Source organism: Fundulus heteroclitus, chromosome 2 (genome assembly GCF_011125445.2).
Source record: "Fundulus heteroclitus isolate FHET01 chromosome 2, MU-UCD_Fhet_4.1, whole genome shotgun sequence".
Lineage (NCBI taxonomy): Eukaryota > Metazoa > Chordata > Actinopteri > Cyprinodontiformes > Fundulidae > Fundulus > Fundulus heteroclitus.
Window position 1 is genome coordinate 23,205,641 of NC_046362.1, and position 18,133 is coordinate 23,223,773.

Genomic DNA, 18,133 nt, shown 5'->3' on the forward strand with positions numbered 1-18,133 from the left:
GAGATTTTAATTTTTATTATTGAGTGCTTAAGCTGAAAAGCTCCCTGAAGTCTGATCTGAGCAGTTCAAAAAGGTCAAACCTAAAACTTCCAACGAAACCAAGCATTGTGGCATCAATACAAAGCAACACACTTCAAAGGCAAATCATTCTTATAGCCGGGCTTACAGACAGGAGAATTTCAATAAAAAGTTCACGTAAAGTTAATAAAATGTGACATGTCAAGGATGCTTCAGCAGGGCAACTGTTTCGCAGATGTTAGCAAAACAGCGGTCTGCGAAATAAATAAAAGGAAAAAGTGCTGGCCACCGGTTTTCATGATTTACTCACCTGCCCAGAAAAGTGCACTTGGAGTGAGAAAGCTACTGGGCATCGCCATCAGATGGCCGCAACGAGCCACGCAGAGAGTTACTTTGAACTTTGAGCCGTTGGTCTGAGCAATGATCAGCAGGTTAGAAATCATCATGGAGGGAACTGGAGGTAAAAGGTCTTCAGCAAATAAAGCCAGGCAAAAACACCGTGTCAGCCGTGGAAACACACGTTTTAAAGATGGGAGACATTTTTCACAGAAGCAAAAAAAAACATTATATTTGGATACTTCAATTTAAAACTACTGTATAGATTACCTACTGCATTACAATACATCTTTCCAGCTTTTTATAAATAGGCTAATATGTTGGGTGGGTGACATTAAGTGTTGCAAAATGCATTACCGCTGAAAATGATTCGCAGGTATAGTTCAAAGAGCAAAGATGAATTGGTCAAGACAAAATTGGATAATGTACGTTCAATGTTTGATAAAAAAAAAAAAAAAAAAAAATGGAAGATTGACAACTGGAACATTTGCCAAATTAAAAACAATTTCCTGTATCTTCCTGCTGAAAATACTGATAGCTCAAAAATTATTGGTTTTTTTTGGACTTGAAACCAAGACAAACACCTGAGATGTAATTTCTTAATTTACCTATTGGAATAAACAAAACAAAAAAAAACAAGGCATGCTGCTTTATACAAACCAAACATGTTCAGATAGTGGTTATGAGTGCAAAGTCGATTAGATCTAAGTAAACGCAGCATGCACGTCACCATGGTCGGCACTGAAGCTGGTATAATACTATGATGTAACAGAATACATTGAACACTTTTTTTTTTTTATCTGCTTCAAGCACTATCGGGTACAGACATGGTTCTGGAATCACAGGCACATACAGTTTGATCCGTAACGGGTGATATGAGTCGTACCATTGCTCTCTTTAGTCTGCGGGGGAATAAATAAACTTTTATGTGACCCGTTATCATGCTGCACTAGGTAGATTAAGGTCATACCAGGTTGAGGTGATAAACAGTGACATGGGAGGCCCTTCAGAGTGCATGTGCGGTGGGGTGGGGGGGAGAGATATAAGTGCGTTAGGTCAGGGCGACAGAAGCAGGTAGAGTTGCACAGTAAAACCCAACTTCAAACAGCGGTAAGGCTGAACATTGAGAGCCGAGGTCATGAGCTGTCAAGATGTCCTCGGTGGAGGCGATTCACGACGAGCACGGGTTATTTTTGCTTAAAGCTCGATGCATCAGGATGTCCAAGACTGCATGTTGCACAGCATGGCCTCGAACCGCTCCATGTTGGGCGCGTGGGCGTGGGGGAGGTTGTCCGTCAGCCGACTGTACAGGCTGAAAGACTTCAACTCCAGCCAGATGAACCCGAAACGGTCCTCGTCGAACAGCACAAAGAGCCCCGGCGTGCGCTCCGGACTCGTGAAGCCGTGCCCAGCGATCAGGCCCGTCCCATAGAAGCTGAAACGCAAACACAGTTCGTCAGCGTTCCGACTCCAGGGTGTTGCACAGCTATGACAAGAGCAACAACAAAGTGAGATGCAAACGATGTCTGCACAGTTTTAGACCATCAACACTGCAAAAACGAATGTAAAAATAAGTAGAATGTTATTAAAATTTGTGTTTTTGTCCTAGATTTGAGCCGGTAAACAAGATCATCTGCCAATGAAATGAGGATTTTGACCCCTAAAATAAGATAATTAGATATACTGTACTTGAAATAAGATGGAGATGAATTGTTCCTATTTTAAGTGCAAAAATCTTATTCTATTGGCACATCATCTTATTTACCTGCTCAAATCAAGGAAAAATATACTAATTTTAAGAACATTTTACTTTTTTTTAGTTCCGTTTTGGCAGTGAACTAATGCTGCACCACACTTTTAGAAGAGAAATATCTAAATCAAACTTGTATGACATCAACGAAATGGGTGAAAAAGACTTTGAGGCTGATTCAACAGCACTCTAAAAATGGATAAAGTGGCAAAGCAATCAGGGTTTAAACACCAAGTAATGAATGTTAAGGCTCAACCCCAATTCTTAAGATTCTCCCCTATTTCTCAGCACTTCATTCAGGTGGAGGTAAAACGCCATACTAAGAAAAGGGGCCACTCCTTTGAGAAGCTACTACTCCATAAACACACAATATGACAGTGTGCGTCAAGTAAAAGGTTACCAGAATCTGCAGCAGACAGCCGCATGCAAAAATAAAAAAAATCTAACGTATTTAAAATTTATAACGATTTTTTTTTTTACTGCAAATACACTAACACATTTTAAGATGTTCTAAAAAGCAGACTTTTTGGTCTTCTAATCTTTGAACAGCCTTGAATTTTACCGATGATTAGCCAGACTCCAGTTCACTTTTAACCAGACCAACTTCTAAGTTCACTCACAAAACTTACTCCCTTTCTCGCTCGCTCTCTCATTCAATGTATTTTATGAAATATTCATTAAAAATATAAAACATATTAACTTAGAGGAGGATTGTTGGAAAGACATAAGATTTTTTAGAACACCCCTTCAGAGTAAAAAATAATAATTTCAACGCTGAATGATCTCTGGAGGCAGACGGTCTTCATTTAATTTGGTCATGCCCGACTTTAAATCAATACTGGTCAGGATTGATTTAAAGGCTCTAAAAGAGGTGTTTAAGGTTCATATTTATAACGATTTTGTAAGCATATGTTTTGGTCTGATTGTTACTCTGGATAAAGGAGGGGATATAAAGCTGCTCTAGGCTCTACTAGCAGCCAGTAAAAAAGAAAAAGAAAATCAAGAACAAGAAAAGTGGTTAAATCCAACCGCCCCACTCCAAAATTAGAAGATTGATTTAGCATTGTTTTAGATGTATTTAAATTGGAATAGTTCAGATTTTCTTTAAGAACCCAGATGGAAAACGTTTATAATATTTGGGAAAAATTTATCAGGTTTGTATCCCCCTTTCAAAGTGATTTTGTTTAATTCTTGGATCCTAACTATTGAGGCACTGTATTGACCTTCTGAAATTGAAGAATATGTCTAGATATGTTTTTCTTACTGAATACATAAAAGGTACCTGCAGCTCCCAGTTAAAGCCACCATGTTGTATGTTTTTGTATGCACTTTAAAAAAAAGTTAAATAATAAAAAATAAAAAAAGCACCAATTTTGTTTGTCAAAACAGATTGTAATTTTTTTCATTCTTTTCAATAAAAGATGAATGGGAAACATATATTTGGATCATAACATCACGCATCTAATAGCATGCTCATTGTGTAATTACTTAGCATTTGCAAATGGCCTAGCCAGTTTATTTACATCCTTTTAGTTCTCTCGTTTATTTTTGCCCATAGTATACTTCAATAAATGATTTCCCATCATTCCCTGTTTTAGTTGAGGGCAACAAATACATCTGGAATTTTGATTGAAAATAGTCTGCTTATTAAGATTATTGTTTTAAATGATTACAGTTTTTCAACACTGTTTAAAAATGTCAGCTATCAAAATCAACTCATTTTAAAGACAAGATCCCTGCTTTCATTTCCGCAAGATTTACCTCTAACCTAAGTGTTTACAAGGGTCAGAGAGCAAATTAAGAAGTTACAGAGTGCATTAAAAGGGTGGAGGCAATTCCTCTGCTTATCTCTGCAAACCCACTGCTTGTCCGACTCCCTGACTGCAGCCTCCTAAACCAGTATGCAATGACGCTACGCAATAGCCTGCACACACACAGCAGTCACCACGCTCTCACCTTGGAGGGAAAACCGAATGACTCTTTTCTACAAAAAAATAAAATAAAATACAGCTAAATTTGGTCCAAAAAGATCCTCAGATTATAAAGTGTTCACTTTGAAATAAGAGTCAATTCAGCTTCATCATGCAAAAAAAAAAAAACAGCATCACTGAGTTCAAAGTTCTTAAAAACGTCAATGAAAAAGTTAGTGAAAACGTTTACACAAAACACTGCCTGCCTGTAATGTATTTACCATATTTTCCGGACTATAAGTCGCAGTTTTTTTTCATAGTTTGGCCGGGGGTGCAACTTATACTCTGGAGCGACTTATGTGTGAAATTATTACACATTTTTACCGGTATATCATTACACCTGTTATTTTCACACCAAACCACAAGAGGGCGCTCTAGGCCTGTGTTGAATCAGACGTAAGCGACGTAGAAGCAGAAGTGCCGCATCTTCTACCTCCGGAGTTAACGGAGTTTTTTGAAAGTGACACCGAGGATGAAGATTTCACTGGATTTTAGTTATTTGGATTGACACGGGCGCTTTGGTTAACTTTGCATGTTATTTATGCTATAGTTATCTGAATAGCTTTTAATATGTTATGTTAACATACCAGGCACGTTCTCAGTTGTCATGTAGCGTAAGCTAACCGTACAATTATTCGGCCTGTTGTTGCCTCCGTTCTATTTTTATTTAAAATTGCCTTTCAAGATGACATGTCTGTTCTTGATGTTGTATATTATCAAATAAATTTCCCCCAAAAATTATTATATATAAGTTTTTTCCTTCTTTATTATGCATTTTATGGCTGGTGCGACTTGTACTCCGGAGCGACTTATAGTCCGGAAAATACGGTAATTATGTCAAAAGCTATTTGACCTAAAGTTTTTTTTATTAAGGTGATGAACACGACTACATCAATCTAAACAATACCTGGTTTTGTATGTTTTTGTTCTTGTGAAAATATATTTTAAACAACAAGAGACATTCCTTACCCCTACTCCACAAAAAAAAGGCACCCTTAGAAACAAAGAATAGGGGTTTGAGGTGAAAAGCAACCTATCATTATAGTCCTCACCTTTTTCTGCAGGTGCGAGGGTACACCTCATTGCGAGCAATGACCCCTAAAGGCAAAACAAAGGGCTTAGCCTCAGACGGAGGGCTACTACTGCTGGGGCCAGACTGGCATGCGTCTGTGCAGGCACCATGGTCCACCTCCATCGCCTCCTCCGCTGCACGCTCAACACCACCTGCTCCCTCTGCTGCGTGTCCGACGTTAGCGGAGGGGCCGCAGGCCGGCTGTTCCGCCTCTCTTTGTACTTTCCCGTGTATTTCCAATATGATCCGCGACAGCTCGTCGATGTTGCGCTGTTTGTCCAACTCTGGGAGGTCGACGGGCTGACTCAGGTCAACGTCCAGGGTGAGTTGCCCTGCGGGGACGTTTGGGTCTCCCTGTAAGACGGACGGGAGCAATTTAGCCGGGCGTCGGCTCAGAGCAGATAAGTTTTCAGGACAGACTCTCAGTGTGAGAAAAAAAACTCAGAGTGATTTTTAAAGCACGTTTATGAGCAAGCATAGTCAGGATGCATCCATAAAGGAATTTCCTCTTTATCTCCAAGAACCACTTTTTCTATGCTACCGACAGTGATTATGGGAAAACTTACAGTAAGCTTAGTGGCTCTTGCAGACGTCCCGTGGAAACTAAGCATGACGATCTCCAAGCCGTGACTTCCATAAGTGCCTTTGAATAAGCCTGGCTGCAGCAGATCTGAGGGCATCACAGGAGGCAGGTAGATCCGCCTGTATGTCAAGCAGTTACTGCCAAAAGAAAGCGCAGAAGTCGCCGGTTAACCCGAGCAGCTACGGAGGCCTGATAGGGACAGGATTAATGTGTATAAGATAAACGGTCGTACTCATATTGACTGGTGTAAATGAACTTCATCAGGATGAGCTCCTGCATGTGTTCATGGAAGATTTCTTCCAGTGTGCGACCCCATTCTTCCTCCAACCAGGTCCTAAATTCCTGCATGAACACACGCCCATATCATAAAGAGCTCTGGATTTCGCAAGGGCCATGTTGGGTAACCTTGCGAGAGTGTCAATACCCCTTCAACTCTTCCACATTTTATCAGGTTACAACCAGACACTTCAAAAAAAAAATAATACTGGGATTTCATGGGTTAGATCAGCACATAATTGTGAAGTGAAAGAAAAATTATACAAAGTTTTTTCATATTTCTTGCAAGAAAATTCAGAAGAATGGCCTGGATCTGTGTGGCGGCGATTTGTCAGACCATAACGTCAAGAGATCAACCGTTGCACTCGGGGTGTACTTTCTACGGAGGCAAAAGAAGTTCAAAAACTTTAAAGTTGCTTTTTTGTTTTGTTTTATCCAGTTTGACAACCAATAAGCAAAAGATTAATCTTCTGTTGTTTCCTGCCATTTCTCCTTTGGTAATAAAAACCATAGGCCCACCCCAGTGCATACTGGTCCTGGAGCAGTGCCTTTACTTATTAGAATGTTTTCACAGTTTCTGGATGACTTACAAAAGCAAACAGAAACAAAACAAAAATAAAATAAATACTAGACTACAAAATAATCCTTATAAATAACCCAAAAAGTAACCCAAAGACAAACTTTGACAAAATTCAAAGTAATAAAGAATATATAGCTCCAACACTTTGCATTTAGCCCCTAGTATAAAATCTAGTGCAGCCAATCTCTTCAGAAACCACCAAAAGCTGTCCTCTTGTTTGTCAGAGAACATTAATCTCTATTGCTTTGGCCAGATTAGAACAAAACTGAACTTTATGACTAATATGCAAAATGCTATGTATGGAAGAAGGCTGACTTTGCACATAACTCTGAACACAAGATCCCCACAGTGAAGCAAAGTGGTGACAGTGTCATGCTGTGGGAATGCTTTTGAACTTTGGCAGGAACAGGGAACATGGTCAGAGTTCATAAGAAGATGGATGGAGGTAAATAAAGGGTAATACTGATAAGAAAACCTGTTGGAGGCAAGAAAAAAAAGACAACAACATAGCTATGGGCGAAGGTTATACTGTCAGCAGCACACAGACCCTAAACGTATCATTGGAGCTGCAGGTTTAGATCAGCTCGGCCGGTCAGTGAACTGACCAGTAAATTTAGCTGGCCTTTGAACGTGGGGCTGGAACATGGTTAAATTTGTATGCACAATGCAGATATTTAGTACCATCGTTTCTTCCCAAAAAAAAAATAGCCAGTGAGCTACGGATGCATGGTGCAGTCAACGTCCAGATCAAAATACAAATGGGAATTGGAGACAAGACCTTAGAAAAAAAAAATGATGTTCACAGATGCTCTCTATCCAATCTGACAGAGGTTGAGCTTTTTTTTTCTTCTTTTTTTTTGTTCTGCAAAGAAATTTAGGCAGAAACGTCAGTTGAGACAAACCCAAAAACACTTTTGGGGCACTTTTTTTAATGCATTTAACCCGGGTAGAAATTAAACTATGGGTCCAGTTTCTCCTCCTCTACAGACTGTTCTGCTTTGAGTGGGTCTGTCACATAAAATCCAAATACACTGAAGTCTGCTTGTAAAGTCATGATAAGTGAAAGAGTTCAAGAAGTGTGAAAACCTTTTTTTATTTGTTTTATCTCCGCCAAGGCCCGGTACATGCACTCACAAAACAGAATCTAAAACAGGTCATTAACAAGGTCTGGTAGGAACAGCTAAACTCACCTCCTGTCTGCCTCCTGGCATCCGATGATGATCAGTCTGGTTGCATTTTGTAGAAAATTCATCTTTCTTTACGGTCTAAAATAACAGAACATGGACTCCATTAACAGAGGACCAAATTTGATAAGCAGCCGCCTTAAAATAAAAGCATTTCCAAGAGTACACACAACATTTTACGTGCCCCTTTTAATACTTTAAAGGCATACTATGCAACCTTTTTCAGTTAATTAATGTGTTCCATACCGTTTTGGATGATTAAATGAGTCATTTCAGGTCGCACAAAGGTTTTCTCGGCCGCCCTGGGGGTTTGTGGGGGAAATACCGCACTTGCAATTGCAGGAGCCCTCGGCCCGCACACACAGAAGTCTCGCTTTACAGCAAGAACTCCATGTGTTTTTGCCCTGCCATTCACTATATGCACGCGCGAAAGCAACAACAAAGAACCGCGTGTTAACGTCAAATAAACAAGCAAGCATATCGAGTTTTATTATTATTATTTATTTATTTATTTATTTATTTTTATGTTGGCGAGACGCTACCGCGGCGGCTTGGCGAGGCGGCGGCGGTAGCGTCTCGCCAACATAAAAAAAAAAAAAAAAAAAAAAAAAAAAAAAAAAAAAAAAAAAAAATATATAATAATAATAATAATAATAATAATAATAATAATAATAAAACTGGCGAGGCAGCCGCGGCCAGGCGGCGACGGCGGCCGTGGCGAGGCGGCCGCCGTCATTGTTTGTACTGCCGTTTTTTCCACTTTTCGTTGCGTTCGCCTGTCTGCTAAGCTCAAAACAACCGCGCCTGGCTTGACGGAGGAACCAGAACAGCTGAGCATCTTTACGACAGTGCACTTTTACTTTCGCCCTCTGTGGGGAGCCTTGCTGGACAATCAACCCCAGTTGCATAGTATACCTTTAATCCCTTACGGCGCTCACCTGTATGTCTCCCTTGTGGGGGCCTTTGTGTCCATACATGCACTCCACAGTGGCCTTTTTGCTCTCCATCAAATGGATGCGGAAAAGCGGTCGCCTTCTCATCGGATCTTCCACACGGGGATCATGAGGCGGCAGGTACATCCAGCCAATAATGAATAACCCATCCACCTAGGTGAAATATTGCTTTCATTATTTACCCCTATCCGATCCGAACAACTGTTCAATCAAAACACTAACAGCTAATAAATGTAAAAAAAAAAAAATCACATTAATCACAAAAAAAAATGCTTTTTTAATTCAACCCTTCATTAAAAACTTTTAAAGCGGTTAACTGTAGTCAGAGTTCCTCATCCTACTGCGACCGTATAAAGAGAAATACTTACCACAACATTGAGCAATCCCCCATAAGGGCCGATGTCAGGCTGCCAAAGCCCCAGTATGTGCCTGTACGGGTGAAGCACTGCAACAGAAGAGCGGAGCGGCGGCGGATGGTTATCGCTTTCCTCAATGCTGCACTCAGAACTACCCGAGAGTTAATGCTTTATGGTTAAAAAACGCTAAAAGTGACGTTAAAACCCACTCACTGCACGTCGTTTCGTAAGACGTAAGCCGAGATAAAAATCGGTTTATGGCCAGTCAGACGTTTACGTTCACCCATCATCAGTCATTATGATCTCAAGCCGTTTGGAGATTTTCATTTTTAAAACGCATTTGCACAGAATTTACAGGCTGGGATGAATGACTAAAGCAAAAAAAAAAAAAATTATTGGATCCACAAGCATGAATAAACGATGGATTTGCTCAAATGTCAAAATGACACACGCATATATGTTTGTCTTTAAGGAAGTCAGGGTCCCTTTGCACATTGCACCTCACCACACAAGCTTCTGGCACAATCGTGGCTGGATTTCTGACCACATTTAGTCTCAACAAGGGTAAAGTTCTTCTAAACTGCTTTGCTTCTTGAAACGGACCTGGCTTTTAAGCACAGTTCGCAAATTTTCAAAGTTAGACTCAATAATCGTCACTGAAGCCAGTTTTTGGTCTGACTGACCACCAAGCTTTCCTCCAGAGGGCTTTGGGCTTTTCCATGTGGGCAAAGGCAAATTTTAAAATAGTCAATTCTGGAGCAAGAGCTTTTGTCTGTTTGTCAATCATCCTTTTGGTTCATGGTGGAGTGAAACTTGCTTCACCGTGGACAGTGAAAACGACGCGTCAGCAGTTTATAGATCTTGGCAGGCTTGGTGGTTCCTGGGCTGTTACTGGTTATTTTCTTTTATCTGAGGGCGACAGTTTGAGTCAGATGGTTGAAACGTGGTTTGGGCAGGACGGATATTGCAGATATAGATTAAGACACATCAAAACTGGATGTGGAATAGATAAAGCACGGCCTCGCAAAGTGTTTGCAAAGTCCTTACCTCATCTGAAGGGTACAAAATCCACCTTTCTGGCCCTTAAATACACTTTGTTGTGTGCTTTGAGCCTCTAGGAGTGCAGAAAAGTTGGATGCAGTCTCTCTTTAAATTCTCTTTGGGCATATTTTTCAAGCTGTTCAGTTTTCTCTGTAGCTTTAGAACAATTACGTCACAATATTGGCTGAAGAGCCGCTAAACAATATCATTGACTAATTTTGACCAATTTTGTGAATCGGCCATTTTTACTTTATTCGCTGCAATTTTGTAGTCCGAGTTGATGGATGCCGAACCTACAAGGTTGTTGGGTGTATTAACCCACATAATTCTTAACACCGACCCCCAGCATGCTACAAAAATAGCCACGTGGTGTGAAGTGTCTCCTTTAGATTTAAAGAGACGGCACCAAAACGAGTTGCTCTCAGACGAACCTCAGAACCGGGGTAAAAAAGGGGGAACGTGGGGGTGAATTAATGAGAATTTCAGACCAAAGCGTTGCAGTTCCACTTTATATAGACCACAACTGAATGATTTCATAGTGAAAAATGAAGAATTTAAAAAGCTAGCCTTGTGCCAGCTTCCTTCACATCTGGCAAAAAAAAAAAGCTGGAATTATGCCTGAAGCTAAGGTGCAACTTGCTAAGGGGTATTTATCCAGATAATTTGATCATTCTGACCATGTGCGGACTAGAGAAAACGCCACAACAAATTCCAGCTTATGCACCCAATTTTTTTTGGTTTTCATTGAAGCCGTTCGTCGTTCCAACAAAATCATTAAGAGCCGAGGATCAACACAAAGTTCAAGATGGGCGTATGTGAACTTCTGACCAGCATGTGGCACGCCAAGCATTGGGGATTCCCTCTTCGCAGCGGGCAGACAGAGCAGCAAACATACAGACAAACGACCGGTCATCGCAGGAAGCGGCAGCGCTTTAACCGCTTGCTTGCTGCCAATGCTAAGAGTCCAACACACAAGCCGCCATGCTGCAGCAGTCCACATACAGTGTGTGTACACGTCTCTATAGTCCATGTGCTCGTAGTCAGGCAGGAGCTTCATAAAGCGCCCAGACTTCACCCGCAAGACGACACCTGCACAGGCACAACACAGGCATGTAGGGAACAGCACCAGAACCGAGGCGGCTTCAGTGTTCCTACAGCATAAGGCAAGTTAAGTTCAAGACTTTTTAAGACTTTTTAATGCCACTTGAAATAAAAAGTTAAGACTACGATAAACGAGATAAACCTGGTTGTGACAACTTCGCCCAAATGTTTATTTTAACATAAACCATTATTTTCTGGCCCAGTAGACATGTTTAAAATTTTTGAAAAACATTCCATATAGGAAGAAAGCTAAAAAAACACAAATTACAGATATATTTTTAACAACTACTGAACTGAATTCACAAACTGTGTTTTGTTCCCTACTAAAATAAACTATAAATCAGTCACATAACCAGTGCCAACTCTTTTTCGCAGCTATGGTCCGGCCGCAACAGTTTTTATTGGTTCTGCTATCGGGACGGAGCCAGTAATGGTTACATTGAGCCGTTCGGTAAATTTAAAAAAAATATAACTGTGTCAATTATTTTATTGTTCGGTAAGGATTACAAAAATAAAATCCTATTTATGACCTGGTTACAATTTTAAGACCTAAGAAAGACTGATTTAAGACATTTTAATGCCAATTAAGGCCATAGTTTTATATTACAGAATTAAAGGCCTTTTAAGACTTTTTAAGGATCTGCGGGAACTCTGAGGGCAGCGCTCACATCACTGGACTAAGGTGGCAAAATGGCTCATTTTAATGAGCAAACAGCTGGCCTTTAAAAAAAAAAAACAACGCAAATATGGATGAAATTCCTGCCTGTACACAAAGGATGAACAGTAGGATAAACGTGGCTAATATTTCATAAATGTAATCCATCAGAGTCCCAAAAAGGACAGAGAAACCACAAACTCCATCTCAAGCAAGCCTTTCCCCTCTTATTCTAGCTAAACAGTTACTGCACATGAGAAGAAGAGAAGCTGTGCTCGACGGGCCATAAAATACTAATGAATTCAGGACTTGAGTGGGTTTCAAGATGGAAAAGCCGTGAAACTGACGTTTGACGTAGAGGTCTTGGCTGGACACCCCTCCGGCTTCCATCTTCCTCAGATCCTCCTTCATGCCGAACTCTGCAAAACAAAAAGCAAAACACTGGATTTACGGGGTAACAGTCACAGACGCCGGCAAACGGAGAGTCTACAGATCTGCACGCGCGAAGCCTGGAATGGCGTCGTTAACAGATCGAGATAACGGCGGAGTCATTTTCGAACTATAAAACAGGGCCGGCTGCACAAAGTATCTGCAGTGCAGCCGCAGGAGACGGTCTGAAGATAGTCAGGAAGAAGACAAAACTTCATCTATGACGTCCAACGCTCCACGTCAGCTCAACCATAAATATTATATACGTAGACGCGTCATAAGGCGCAGGTTCGCACGTCAACATCACCGCCATATTGTATGTGGCAGAAAAAATTTCAGTTCTGTTATTGTGAACGTGAATCAGAAAAGATGCCTCATTCCTGTGCTGCATGGAAATGTATTCTGGCTGATTTCACTACTGGTATCTGCCTTCTATATATATATATATATATATATATATATATATATAGTATATATATATATATATAAGATATATATATATATATATGGGACGGCATATACCGAGATAGATATATATATTATATATATATATCATTATATATTATAGATATGATATAAATATATCTCTATATATATATATATATATAGATAATAGATATATGGAAGGCAGATCCAAGATATATATATATATATATATATATATCTATTTATTATATATATATCTATATATATATATATATTATATTATATATATATATAATCTACTCTCTCTCTCTCTCGATCTCTCCATCTTCTACCCCTCTCTCTCTCTACCCCTCTCTCTCTCTCTCATCCTCTCTCTCCTCCTCTCTCTCTAATCCGCTCTCTCTCCCCTCTCTATCTCTCTCTCTCTCTCTCTCTATCATCTCTCTCTCTCTCCTCTCTATCTCGCTCTCCTTCTTCTCCTCTCTCTCTATCCTCTCTCTTCTCTCTCTCTCTATCTCCTCTCTATCTTCTTCTCTCTCTCTCCCCCCCTCATCCCCTCTCTCCCCCCTCAAATCCTACTCTTCTTCCTCTATCTCTCTCTAGTCCATATCTTCTTCTCCTCTCTCTCTTATATCTCTCTATCTCTTATCTCTATTACTCTTCTTATCTATATTCTCCTATCTCTTATGTCTGTTATCTTTCCCTGTTTTTTTTTTTTCTTACAAAGCAACAACTGAGTCAAGTTGGTAACTTGGCTGTAAAATCAAAAACTCAGATTTGAACTTTGATCAGGACAGCAAGAAAAGATTATGGGTGCGACAGCTCCGCTAACTCCGCTACAACCGTTTGAACAGACCATCCTCTGACAGGCGAAGTGCATTTTAACAGATCCCTCTCAATAATCTTAATAAAGATTATTAATGAACACAGAGCCTAAGATCAACATGTCGAGAAGAATGCAAAGCTACCTGGATAACTAATCTTCAATAACCACTTTAGACCTTCAATGATATATCTAATAGGTAGGAGGATCTGTTCTGTGTTATGGTTGCATAGGTTCCTTCATTTTCTTCTAATTAGGAGGAAAATGGCACCGTCTAAAGTAATTTTACTTTTAATTGTGTGTTTTTTCCCCCCCACTTACACGTCTAAATGAAACATTGTTAGTGATGGGCTTGTTTTTTTAAATTAATTAATGCTTTTTTTTTTAAATGATGATTTTATAACGATCACTATCTTTATGATGTAATGGAAGTGTGCAGTGTGGCTGTGCGTTGTAACTACTCTGTCCACAGCAAATTTCTCCCAGTGAAGACAGATAAAGACACTTTGAAATGAAACTAAATTCATACGCAGGAACCCAGAGCGTCCCGTTTCTTTTTCTTTTTTTTTTTCTTTGGTTTAAAAAAAAAAAAAAAAAAAAAAAAAGAGCGTCCCGTTTCTACTGTGAACAAGGTGCTGTCCCAACATATTGATTTCTGCAAAAAGCAAATATAGAGAAATAAGAAAATACAAACACATTAGCTCAGTTTGAATGAGAATTATAATAAATATATATATATATATATATATATATATATATATATATATATATATATATATATATATATATATATATATATATATTAAAATCACATTCTGAGCCTAATGTCACTCTCCCCTGCGTTTAAGGACAGTGACGAAACAGGATGATGAATCTCGTTTGCTGATTTTATGGTTTTGATACTTTTTTATAAGAATAATGCACATTTCAGCTTCTTCTTCTCTGACCACTAAAAAAAAAAGGGATGGGCATTCCTTGTCATCGTGAAAAATTTCTTCTCAAGATCAGAATTTGGATTTATCTTGACAACAATAAATTCCTTTTAATGATTTCTGCAAAACCACCAAAACAGCCAGTATCGTCAGGATTGTTGTTTTTCCTATTTTCTCCACCGTTGGTTCCTTGAAAGTATACAAATATGAATATCAATACATTTAGAAATATATAGTTTCTGTGTGGAGTAAATTGGTACAAATCTTACTTGTTTACACAACTAGTGTCCTTTTGAAGTCCGTTTTTAAAGTATGTTTTTCGTGTTTATGTTAGCTATGATGTGCAGTCACAGCCACACAGATACCTAAAAAGACGAAAAAAGAAGTTGTAAATGGTCTTTTATCTTAACTTTTATCCTTATTACAATATTATGATAAAAAAAACCTTTAAGCCCATATCGCCCAACCTCAACTTACATCTGATTGTATGGTTTAAAAACAAGGTTGTTCCATTACTAGTGAGATCCAGCCCAACCCATAAAACAGGATTCTCTGGAAACCAGCAGAACCCATTTTATCTTACTTATTTTGTTTACTCTATGAGCAATATTCTGATTTTAAATTAATACATTAATTTAAAAAAAAATAGATAAATCACAAAACTTTACTTCAAATAAATTTGCTACCTACTGCTAAATTCACAAGTAGACGACAAAGTTTTTAATATACTGTTAATGTGTACAATTATATGGCACGTAGTTTCTAAACATTGTAAGTTATTACAGTGGTCCTAAAAAAAAAAAAAAAAAAAAGGACCCCATCAGCTGCAAGAATGGCTGACAGCTGCAGGTAAAAGGCAGCGGTCTACCATGACACCTTTAAATAATAATAATAATAATAATAATAATAATAATAATAATAATAATTTCTGCGTATGCTTTATTAGTAACACGTTTACCTGATAAACTATACCTATATTTATGAATAAATATTTTGTCACTCAACGTTTCAGTGTTGACGGTTTTAAAGTCTTATCGTCATTTTTTTGTTTGTTTGTTGTTGTTGTTGTTTTTTACCTTCCACGCATCGTCTTCTCCATATGGTTTCTGTGTTGAGGATTTGTCTGAATTTTTTGCATACCAGTGCGACATTTGGTAACACTGTTCCGGGAAGCAAGGAGAATATTTCCACCAAGAGCTCCGGGGGTAGTTCCATTAAAGACTCCGGGTGTAGAGGTCCCCTGTTCGAGCCTCCTCTGTTGATATGACCGCTGCCATCTTCACAAGCGTCACTCGGCCCTGCAGTGGCGGCCGCGGCTGCCGCGACGCGCCCGGGGCCTCCGGCGGTACCTGCGTCGCTTCTCCGCTGGCCGACGATCCGCTCCTCTTCTTCCTCGTCCATGTCAGAATCGCTCCCTTGGTCCTGCTGGTCGTTCCTCTGTCGTCTCCGGCACCTTCGGGACTGTCCGACTCCGCAAAGCCTGGCACAAACAGCCATCCGTAGTCAACAAACGGCTAAAATTACATCACTACCAAACCGTCTATCAACTGCAGTCATATCCTCCTGTCCTTTCGAGCATGGGCGGGGCCTCACACTGACGTCACGCTGCTCGCCAGACGGAATTATGGCAAGGCCATTTATCATATAGTGAAATTTCCCCTGTCTCCTCAAAGCAGCCTGCATTGCACAGTCATCCATCTCTCCAACAAACATATTCGCATTTTGGCTTTTTTCAAACACAAAATTTAATTAAGTTAATCAACATTTGATGTTACAAAACAACCGTTTCCAAATACATTTGAAAACTATTCATTTACTCACAGTCAGTGCTACTTTGTCTAGGCTTATTGCACAAGATCCCAATAAAACACATTAAAGTTGTCATAAACTGATCAAATGTAAAAAAAACTTTCAACAAAGGGTTTCATTAAAAACACAACATTCAATACTTGTATTTCTTTATGCTGTTTTGAGAAGTCGGAATTTTAAAGTTGCAGGTCAGAAAATCCACTGGCTCGATAAAATGAACGTCTGTTCTTACTGTTGGTTATATCAATATTATCATCTAAAAAAAGGAAATAAGTTCCATTAAGATAAATACCCCACAGATTACTTTTATATTTTGGAGGCAAAATTAAGTATCAATGGACGGAAAAGTGGAAGGAATAAGTACCTCGTTGAAATGTTGTTAATGGCGATGTCGTTGAGGAAGTTGTTTATATAGCATTTTTAACAAACCAATAAACAAAGGGGAAATTAAATGATAAAACTAAAATAATCAATACACTCCTACAAACTGTGTAGCATTTTTTTCAGTATGCGTTGTCTTTTTCATTTTACTGTTCCGTGATTTGGACTGCTTTGTCTGAAATAAACTTGAAATATAGAAGAAGTAAATCAAATTTGCTTTTGAATCTGAAAACTTTATTTATCCCACAAAGGCAAGATTACAGGGTAGTAAGATTATAACAATAAACACAAATACAACAATAACAACATTTTTTTTTCTTTCTTTTACATTTAAAGCTATAATTAAGTTGAATGCCGTGGAGGGAAACGTTTTTAATGGAGCCTTGAAAGTTTCCTAACTTTAAGGTTGTTAAAGGTATATTGCCATATTATATACACCAAAATACAATTGATTATGATAAAATAAAGCTATATACGCCAATCGTCCGTCCAGATAGTGTTTTGATAGTCCTTTTTTAGCTAAGGTGTGTTCACACTAGACGCAAATGTGGCAGGCCGAGGGACAGATTTACATGATATCCCTATGCACATGGGTGCAACACAGGTCTTGTGTTAGGTAGGATAACTTAAGCCTCTTTATTTTCTATTCCAGCCTAATTTATTCCACATGTCCAATTCTGAAATACCCAGGCATGGTCTGGCCTCTAGTGGTAACTTAATACACGTAATTCAACGCATTACGCCACATCCCCCTTACTGAAGATAGTTTAACCCTTTATAGCAGCAAACACAAAACATTGCCATGTTAACATTCTCAGTACACATAAGTCACTTATCTAAACCTGGGCAAAGGTAACTTATTAATGTTGGAACAATTCCATAAAACCCCATTTTTTGGGGGGTTTTATGGAATTGCTCCGGCGAAAATGCTCCGGTGCACTGGAAATACCAAACGACAGACAGTTAAAGTAGTATCTGCCAAATGAAGTTGTGAATGTGGTGAGGCGGCCTGACTCTTTGGACAGTGGTACTTGCCAAAAGCCCATATTTGCATCGAGCTTTGAAAAGTACTGAGCACCCGTCAGCATGCCTAATGTCTGGTCCACGGAGGCATGGATGTATCTTTCACGGCACACCGACTGATTTAAGGGTGTCACGTCCACACAGATGTGCACGCTATTTGTGTGTTTCTTGCGAGCTACAATCATGCCATGGCACCAATCAACTGGCTCTTCCACACGGCTAATAACTCCCCGCTTTTCCATCCTCTCTAGCTCCTCCTTGACTTTTCCCATTAGTGGCAGTGGTACACGTCTAGGCACATTGAGTGGAAAGGGCTTGGCATCAGGTTTCAGCTTTATGGTGTATGGTTTTTGGACATGCCCGAGTCCGTTGCATAACTTAGGGTAAGCTGTCCTCACCGTCTGTTGTCCACAGTGTCAGCTCTGGCAATTAAGT

At 39.4% G+C, this 18,133-nt stretch overlaps 1 protein-coding gene across 2 annotated transcripts; it reads right to left on the reverse strand.

The window, feature by feature from the left end:
* Positions 1–16,076, reverse strand: fbxo31 (F-box protein 31). Of its 2 annotated transcripts, XM_012853301.3 has the most exons (10): positions 15,562–16,076; positions 12,223–12,294; positions 11,122–11,208; positions 9,091–9,167; positions 8,708–8,875; positions 7,776–7,850; positions 5,962–6,071; positions 5,713–5,866; positions 5,127–5,500; positions 1–1,789 (listed from the first exon to the last, which is right to left on the reverse strand). In XM_012853301.3, exons 1-10 carry the CDS (start codon positions 15,980–15,982, stop codon positions 1,567–1,569), a joined length of 1,761 nt encoding a protein of 586 aa, XP_012708755.2. In that variant the 5' UTR covers positions 15,983–16,076; the 3' UTR covers positions 1–1,566. The 2 variants fall into 2 exon arrangements, with proteins under 2 accessions (XP_012708755.2, XP_012708754.2); XM_012853300.3 differs by lacking the exon at positions 11,122–11,208.
* Between the last annotated feature and the right edge of the window lie 2,057 nt (positions 16,077–18,133).